This window comes from Carcharodon carcharias, chromosome 22 (assembly GCF_017639515.1).
Source record: "Carcharodon carcharias isolate sCarCar2 chromosome 22, sCarCar2.pri, whole genome shotgun sequence".
NCBI lineage: Eukaryota > Metazoa > Chordata > Chondrichthyes > Lamniformes > Lamnidae > Carcharodon > Carcharodon carcharias.
The window spans coordinates 21,673,325-21,683,030 of NC_054488.1; the positions used below are offsets into that span (position 1 = coordinate 21,673,325).

Consider the following 9,706-nt stretch of genomic DNA (forward strand, 5'->3'; position numbering starts at 1 on the left):
ATACCCCAGCTATTAAAGTGGGTGAAGCTCTACCAATGATACTGAATAGTAGGCCTGAATGGATGCTCCACTCACCATGATATATGATACTCCTACTGTTTTTTCTGAAGAAGGTCCCAGTTGCTCGAGGTGTTACCACGTCAGCTTTCCGACTAATCAGTTCTTTCACCAGACTCACATTCCCATTTGCCACAGCGATGTGAAGGACTGTTTCCCCTATTTAGCAAAATGATTTCTAATCATTTCTGAACTGATCAATATCTATTCACAAAAAACATCAGTAGCTTCAGCCAAAATCACACTCACACCCAACACTCTCATACATTATACATTACCCATCCCCCCATTCCTCACTCACTACCCACCCCCCATTTCTCAATCATCACCCAACCCATCATTCCTCACTCACTACCCATCCCCCATTCCACACTCACTACCCAACCCATCATTACTCACTCACTACCCAACCCCCATTCCTCACTACCCATCCCCCATTCCTCACTCATTACCCAACCGCCATTTCTCACTCATCACTCATCCTATTATTCCTCACTCACTATCCATCCCCCATTCCTCACTCACTACCAACCCCCATTACTCGTTCACTAGCCATCCCCCATTCTTCACTACCCATCCCATCATTTCTCACTCACTACCCATCCCCCATTCCACACTCACTACCCAACCCATCATTACTCACTCACTACCCAACCCCCATTCCTCACTACCCATCCCCCATTCCTCACTCATTACCCAACTGCCATTTCTCACTCATCACCCAACCCATCATTCCTCACTCACTATCCATCCCCATTCCTCACTCACTACCCAACCCCCATTCCTCACTACCCATCCCCCATTCCTCACTCATTACCCAACCATTTCTCACTCATCACTCATCCCATTATTCCTCACTCACTATCCATCCCCCATTCCTCACTCACTACCCAACCCCCATTCCTCACTACCCATCCCCCATTCCTCACTCATTACCCAACCATTTCTCACTCATCACTCATCCTATTATTCCTCACTCACTACGCAACCCCCATTACTCGCTCACTACCCATCCCCCATTCTTCACTACCCATCCCCCATTCCTCACTACCCAACCCTCATTTCTCACTACCCATTCCCATTCCTCATTCACTACCCACCCTCCATTTCTCACTCATCACCCAACCCATCATTCCTCACTCACTATCCATCCCCATTCCTCACTCACTACCCAACCCCTATTCCTCACTACCCATCCCCCATTCCTCACTCATTACCCAACCATTTCTCACTCATCACTCATCCCATTATTCCTCACTCACTATCCATCCCCCATTCCTCACTCACTACCCAACCCCCATTACTCACTCACTACCCACTCCCATTCCTCACTACCCATCCCCATTCCTCATTCACTACCCACCCCCCCATTTCTTACTCATCACCCAACCCATCATTCCTCACTCACTATCCATCCCCATTCCTCACTCACTACCCAACCCCCATTACTCACTCACTACCCATTCCCCATTCCTCACTACCCACCCCCCATTCCTCACTCATTACCCAACCGCCGTTTCTTACTCATCACTCATCCCATTATTCCTCACTCACTATCCATCTCCCATTCCTCATTCACTACCAACACCCATTACTCGCTCACTACCCATCCCCCATTCCCCACTACCCATCCCCATTCCTCACTCACTACACACCCTCATTTCTCACTCATCCCCCATTCCTCATCACTACCCACCTCCCATTTCTCACTCATCACCTATCCCCCCATTCCTCACTCACTACCCATTCCCCCATTCCTCACTCACTACCCAGCCCCCATTCCTCACTCACTACCCTGCCCCATTCCTCATCACTACCCACCCCCCATTCCTCACTCACCACCCATCCCCCATTCCTCACTCGCTACCCATCCCCCATTCCTCACTCATTACTCATCCCCAATTCCTCATCACTATACGTCCCCCATTCCTCACTCACTACACAGTCCCCATTTTCCACTCATCACCCACCCCCCACACCTTATTCAATACCCATCCTCCATTTCTCACTCATTGCCCATTCTCTATTCCTCACACAATACTGTATATGCGCAGAGGTGTACAGTACTTGTATTTGGGTTTCCCGGGATCACAATGCTGAAAACCCCTCAGGCAGATGGGAAGAAAATCCAGTAGAAATGCAGCTTGTACCTGCGTACAGCTCCCCCGTGATTGAAATGTTCATGAGTTCAGGCGCTACATCAAGGAGTGCGATCGCTGCCTTATTGGCATTGTACATGGCTGCTACATGTAACGCTGTCTCCCCCATAGTGCCTGCAGAAAGAGAATGAAGAGAGCCTGAGGTGGGATTTAGTAAAGCTGGTGCTGAAAGGAAGAAAAGACAACTGAGAAGAGACGTTGAGCAACTTGGGGAGGAATCCAGAGATTCACTGTGCCATTTTGGGGAAGAGGAGGAGTGGTGGGGGGAGCAGGGTGAGGGGTGGCATTTCAGAGACAGGTAACCGTGACTTTCCAAGATGGCGGGTTGGATAGGGGGCATGATCTGCTCAGTTCCAATGCTGTTACTCAAGGAAGGGCGACTTTACCCTGATCTAATCTGAATGTTCTAGCTGGACCCTTCTTTGGCACATCACATGTTAGGTAAGGAGATAGATATGCTTTTGCATTACTTTTATTTCTAAGAAAGGCACAAGTACGTAGAAGGTCCTACAAGGTCCTGGACTTAATTTTAGGGAATGAAGCTGGGCAAGTGGCAGAGGTATCAGTGGGGAGCGTTTTGCAGATAGTGATCAGAACTCCGTTAGATTCAAGGTTGTTATTGGAAAAGGATCAGAAATGGGCCAGAAATCAGAGTTCTAAATTGGGGGAAGGTTGATTTTAATAAGATCAAATATGATTTGGCCAGAGTGGACTGGGAGCAGCTACTTTCAGGTAAATCTGCATCAGAGCAGTGGGATTCATTCAAGAAGGAAATAGGGAGAGTACAGGGCCAACATATTCCAGTAAAGACAAAGGGTGGGACCAACATACCCAGGGAACCCTGGATGTCGAGGGATATACAGGATTAGATAAAGAGAAAAAGGGAGGCTTATGGCAGATACCGAGGGCTCAAAACAGCAGAAGCCCGAGAGGACGATATAATGTGTAGGGGGAACTTAAAAAGGAAATTGGGAAAGCAAAAAGAGGGCATGAAAAAACATTGGCAGGTAAAGTAAAGGACAATCCAAAGTTATTTTACAAGTACATTAAGAGAAAGAGGATAACTAGGGAAAAAGTAGGGCCCATTAAGGACCATAGTGGTAATTTGTGTGTGGAGCTGGAAGACGTAGGTAGGGTTCTAAATGAATACTTTATGTCGGTGTTCACAAGTGAGACAGACGACGTGGGAATGGAAATCAGGCAGAAGGACTGTGATATAATTTAAGAAATTAGCATAGAAAGGGAGGTGCTTCTAAGTGGTCTGGCAGGCTTAGAAGTAGATAAATCTCCAGGCCTGGATGAAATATATCCCAGGCTGTTGAGTGAGGCAAGGGAGGAGATAGCAGGGGCGCTGGCAATAATTTTCAATACCTCTCTGGCCACAGGAGAGGTGCAAGAGGACTGGAGGACAACGAATCTGGCATTGTTATTCAAGAAGGGAGGAAGGGATAAACCAAGGAACTACAAGGCAGTCAGTCTAACCTCAGTGGTGGGGAAACTATTGGAAGCAATTCTGAGGGACAGAATTAATCTACACTTGGAGGCAGGGATTAACCAAGGACAGTCGGTATGGTTTTGTTAAGGGGAGGTCATGTCTGACCAATTTGATTGAATTTTTCGAAGAGGTGACCAGGTGTGTAGATGAGGGCTATGCATTTGACCTAATCTATTTGGACTTCAGCAAGGCTTTTGATAAGGTCCTGCATGGAAGACTGATAACGAAGGTAAAAGCCCATGGGATCCAAGGCAATTTGGCAAATTGGATCCAGAATTGGCAGAGTGGCAGGAAGCAGAGGGTGATGGTCGAGGTGTGTTTTTGTGAGTGGATGCCTGTGGGATTCCACAGGGATCAGTGTTGAGTCCCTTGCTGTTTGTGGTATATATAAACAATTTAGACTTGAATGTAGGAGGGTTGAGCAGTAAGTTCGTGGATAACATGAAAATTGGTGGGGTGGTAAATAATGAGGAGGATAATCTTAGATTACAGGAGGATATAGATGGGCTAGTCAGATGGGCTGATCAGTGGCAAATGGAATTTAATCCGGATAAGTGTGCGGTGATGTACTTGGGCAGGACAAACAAGGCACGGGAATACACGATGAATGGTAGGACCCTGGGAAGTACTGAGGATCAGAGGAACCTTGATGTGCATGTCCACCGGTCCCTTAAGGTAGCGGGACAGGTAGATAAGGTGGTTAAGAAGGCATATGGGATACTTGCCTTTATTAGCTGAGGCATAGAATATAAGAGCAGGGAGGTTATGCTGGAACTGTATAAAACACTGGTCAGGCCACAGCTAGAGTATTGCATGCAGTTCTGGAATCTGCATTTTAGGAAGGATGTGATTGCACAAGAGAGAGTGCAGAGAAGATTTACCAGGATGTTGCCTGGGCTGGAGTGTGTTAGTTGTGAGGAGAGATTGGATAGACTGCAGTTATTTTCCCTTGAGCAGAGGAGATTGAGGGGGGACATGATTGAGATGTATAAAATTATGAGTGGCATAGATAGGGTAGACAAAGAACAAAGAACAAAGAAAAGTACAGCACAGGAACAGGCCCCTCAGCCCTCCAAGCCTGCGCTGATCATATTGCCTGTCAAACTAAAACATTTTGCCTCTATTCCCATCCTATTCATGTATTTGTCAAGCTGCCTCTTAAATACCACTATCGTACCTGCTTCCACCACGGAAGAAACTTATGTCCTTGGTGAAGTGATCAATAACCAGGGGGCATAGATTTAAGGTAAGGGGCAGGAGGTTTAGAGGGGATGTGAGGAGGAATTTTTTTCACCCAGAGGGTGGTGGGAATCTGGAACTCACTGCCTGAAAGGGTAATAGAGGCAGATACCCTCAAAACATTTAAGAAGTATTTGAATGTTCACTTGTGATGCCGTGGCGTACAAGACTATGGGCCTAGTGTTGGAAAACGGGATTAGAATAGTTAGGCACTTGTTTGACCGGTGCAGATTCGATGGGCCAAAGGGCCTTTTTCTGTGCTGTGGACCCCTATGACTCTATGACTCTATAACAGTAATGTAGATCAAATTTGTTACAACTGTGTTCTCCCAAATCCTCAAAAGCATTGATGACTTTGGAGAAGGATTAATTTCGGGGCTGTAGATATTGCACTGTGAGGATAGGTCCATAGGGATCAATAACTAAAGAAGCTGGTTGGATAATGTTGAGCTCAACGGATTGTTAGGGTTTAAACACACAGATGGGGGTGAGAGAGGTGGGGGGATGTAGGTCGCTGCAATATAAAATGGCAATGTGTTGTTTTAGAGCTGAACTGAAAAGCTACGGTTCAAAGCTATGGTTCAGGACAAGCATTGAAAGGGAGTGACAGTATGATATTGAATAGACGTGAGGCTCCCTCGTCCCTATCTGGGAATCTATTCAAACAACTGGGAACAGGGTGGGGTAGGGGTCAGGGTGGTGGGAACAGGCCACTAAGTAAATAATATAGAAGGAGGAGTAATGTTTTTGCTCCATTACCTTCAAGACCAGGGAGCATGAACAGGCTTGGAGAAGGCATTCTCATGATCCCTCACCAAATCCTACACATGTAAGTGTTAGATGTAAGGTTGTTGTGCATTGTTCTATATGGGGTTTTAAGATTAATGTATTGCAATGAATAAGATAATTATCAGACATATTACTGTCTCCAGCTTTTCAGATGTGAATAATTGGATAGGAATAATGCAATAAGGCGGGTAGATAGAGTTAAGGTACAGATCAGCTGTGATATAACTGAATGGCAGAACAGATTCAGTGAGTTGCGTGGCCCCCTCCTGCTCCTATCTCTGTTCTTGCTGAGATATATTTTTGCAATCAGCAGTAATACTGATCGACAGCAGATTACAGGTCATAGAGACATCTCTGAATAGTCTGACTCTGTCCTCACTTTACATAAACTTCCAGCGGGACTCTCTGCATCTGCTTTAACCCCTGTACCATGACAGAGCCCAGAAATTAAAATTGAAATAAAGAAGATTGTGAAAGTCTAATAAATTGACTCTGATGAGAAAAAGCGACTTTGTGCACAAGCTGGGAACAGTGTTGGAGGGAAACGTCAGAAACGTGCTCCACAGCACCATATATTGGAAAACTACTGCAACTACATTGTGACAAACAGGCAACTGTTGTACATAGAGTTTTCATTCTAAATCCTCACATGGGCAGTCTTAACATTAAATAAAAACAGGACTACAAACTGTGAGAATAGAAATTTGGGCATGATGTGCATGTGGAGTAGATATATTTTTTAAAACCCTTCTCACCTGTTTCCAAAAGATTAAATGATGGACATTGTGCAAGTTTAAAAATATCCTGATCTTTATTTTCTTTGGCTGCAAAAAGTAGAGGTGATTCATTGATCCTGTTAATAAAGAACGAGTGGATACCTTAATATATATTGACAACAACCAGCTCTAGCTTTCTGTGTTCAATCCTTTCACTGTTTCTGTATTTTCAGACTGCTTGACAGATGCTGTCTATATCTACTATATCTACCCTCATGCTTTACCTGTCCTGGGACTGTTTGATGGTCAACATGGAGGAAGCTTCACTCTGTATCTAACCCGTGCTGTACCTGTCCTGGGAATGTTTAATGGGGACAGTAAAGAGGGAGCCTTACCCTGTGTCTAATCCATGCTGTACCTGTCCTGGGATTGTTTGATGGGGACAATGTATTGGAAGCTTTACTCTGTAGTTAACCTGTGCCATAGCTGTCCTGGGAGTGTTTTAATGGGGACAGTAAAAAAGGAGCTCTATTCTGTATAAAAAAAGAATCAGAAAAGACTATGAGTATGCAGTAGTTCAGTTTTGTAATAAGAAATAATAGTTTAATTACCCAAGTGGGATGTTTATCAGAAATTGATTGTCTATCCAGTGTATTCTGCAGCCTTTGTTATTCCTGAGCTCAGAATGCTTCGTGCTGGCACCTAGTGACAATTATGGAATAGTGCCAATCCCATTTAGGGGGGGGGAGGGGCCCGCATGATCATTAAGTTTAATGATATGATAGCATATGACTCAAATCTTTCAGTCAATCTGCAGCCTTCCATTAAATTTATGCTGAAAAAAATGCTGGAAATGCACAGTAAGTCGATCAGGTTCTGCCACAGTAAATATGGGCTTACACTTAGACACACACATACAATACACATGGACACACATTACAGTATTCCAGCTTTCAATTGCATGTATGTACACTCAGATTATTGTGCCAGGCTCATTGATTACAGGGGCCAAAGGGCCAGATAATGCTACTGGATGGACCTTTCCAACTCCTTCCGCATAGGCAGTTGGCATTCACTGCACTCTAAGTTGGTTGGGGGTCAGACTAAGTGAGAAAGGGGTACCTTGATTCAACCAATGCCAATGTGTGTGGTGGCACCAATGGCATCTGTGGTGACAACTGCTTACTGTGAGGCCCTTCCTGCCTTGAGAGAATGAGGAGGTAGCCTGCAAGCCAACAGCAATGCCAGGGTGCCCATTATACTGTACAATATTAGCATATGAAGGTCTAAAACATTCGAACCAACAACAGCATATAGCACCTTTAACATAGTTGCTTCACAGGATGTTTATCAGATAACAATTTGATACTGAACCGCAAAAAGGGTATGAGAGCAGAAGACCATAACTTTAATTCAAAAAGGTAGATTTTAAGGAGGGTCATGAAGGAGGAGAAAAGTGTAGAGAGGTGGGGAGGGTCAGGGAGAACTTAAGACCTAGAAAGCTGGAGGCGTAGAAGGGGTCAGCGCTTCAGTTAAACTAGCAGATGACAAATGTGACACCGTTCCATTGAACTACCATCTGATAATATCACAGCTTAACTTCCAGGTCTCAAACTTTGCAAAGCTCCACTGTTGGGATCCCCAGGAAACTGGGAGCATGGTTGGTCTCTGTGCTAGATCATCCGGTTGGTGCTTCCTGTCTGCCTTTGCCTCAGACAATTCATCCTTACACGTATTATATATTCTTTCACAACTGTTTTCCCTCTATTTATTTCCCATTTTACTCTGGCCCCTCAATGGATTTGGGACAGTTTCGATCAGGGTTCTACTGAACACTGACTCACTCACAAACTGATTTGTGAAGCGGCAGTGTCCAGGGTGCAGGAAATGGTTTCATCCAACAAGGTGCGGCTGTCACACTCAAGCACACCGTTTGCGATCACCGTCTCGCACTCACACTCGCTCACCTCTTCTGCTGAAGCACATGCAGCTCGAACACCTCTGGACCCAACCCTTCCTCGGACTGCAAATCCGGGACCAGCCCACGCAGCCAATTCAGGAAGGTCAACCTCCAGCATTCCCATAAGAGCCTCGGCATTTTGTCCCTGGACTCCAGACACAGAGACACTGCCAAAAATCAAGAGGGACCTTTTCCAGCAATGGTCTCCAGCTGATTTATTAGAATGAAACGTTGGAGCTTAGCTTTAGGAAACAAAAACTTGCTTTGCCGCTTGTTGGCAAACAATCAGATAAAATCTTATACGAAGTTAGCTTCAGCTCAGTGCATCCAGCTTGTTGCACATTCTCTCAGACAGAGGCTGATAATGTAGTCACACTGCAGGAACTGGAACACCCTTGGGAGGAGCAACAAACATTTCCCACATTTGTGCCTTAACTCTTTGAGTCCTGCTGGCTGTGTTTCCAGGTCAATGTAATGCAGCATAGGAAGGGCCCCCTATCTAACAAACGCTTTAAAAAATTCATGACTTTCTGATCCTTCACCTGAATAGCCACCCACTTTTAGATTACTGAAAGTTGGACTAGTGAAAGGTCATTTTGGGACAGATGCAAGAAAGATTTTCTTCACATGAGGGAGTAGTCTTGATATTGTGCAACATGTAAAATGGGTGTTATCAGACCAACCAGTTTTCCTAATATTCATTTCCAATGACTTCTAGAAATGCAAGTCACAAGAGACATGTAAAGGGCAGTGAATCAGATATCGCCCATTTTATACTGTCGTTCAAAGTCAAAATTACAGCTGTAAAGAAAGAACTTGCATTTCTGTAGCACCTTTCACATCCTCAGGCTGTTTCAAAGCACTTTATAGACAATGAGTTATTTTTAAAGTGTAGTCACTGATGTAACATAGGACATGCAGCAACAATCTGAGCACAGCAAGCTCCCACAAGCAGCAATCTGAAATGATTCAATCATCTGCCTTTTAGTGATGTTGGTTGAGGGATAAATATTGGCCAGGGCATTGGGGAGACGTCTCCTGCTTCTCTTCAAGATATTGCCTTGGAATCCTTTCCATTCAGCTGAGTGGACAGATGGGTCTTGATTAAACATATCATCCAATAGATCACCTGTGTGACAGTGCAGCACTCGGTATCAACCTGGGCTTTATGTTCAAGTCTCCGGAGTGGGGTTTGAACCCACGACCTTCTGTCTCAAAGAGTGCTACCAACTGAGTCATAGCTGACACAATGTGATCATGAGGGACCAATGTGTGGAATAAACTTCCAAGC

General features: G+C 44.9%; 1 protein-coding gene across 3 annotated transcripts in view; it reads right to left on the reverse strand.

The window, feature by feature from the left end:
• The window catches only part of LOC121293765 (transient receptor potential cation channel subfamily V member 6-like), a 54,436-nt gene extending 45,716 nt beyond the window's left edge, over window positions 1–8,720 (reverse strand). For all 3 annotated transcript variants that reach the window (XM_041217059.1, XM_041217058.1, XM_041217057.1), the window contains exons 1-4: window positions 8,423–8,720; window positions 6,495–6,592; window positions 2,208–2,330; window positions 76–216 (exon numbers count right to left, since the gene is read on the reverse strand). In XM_041217059.1, the coding sequence (XP_041072993.1) occupies window positions 76–216; window positions 2,208–2,330; window positions 6,495–6,592; window positions 8,423–8,553 (493 nt within the window). In that variant the 5' untranslated portion in view covers window positions 8,554–8,720. The remainder of the gene's footprint in view (window positions 1–75; window positions 217–2,207; window positions 2,331–6,494; window positions 6,593–8,422) is intronic.
• Between the last annotated feature and the right edge of the window lie 986 nt (window positions 8,721–9,706).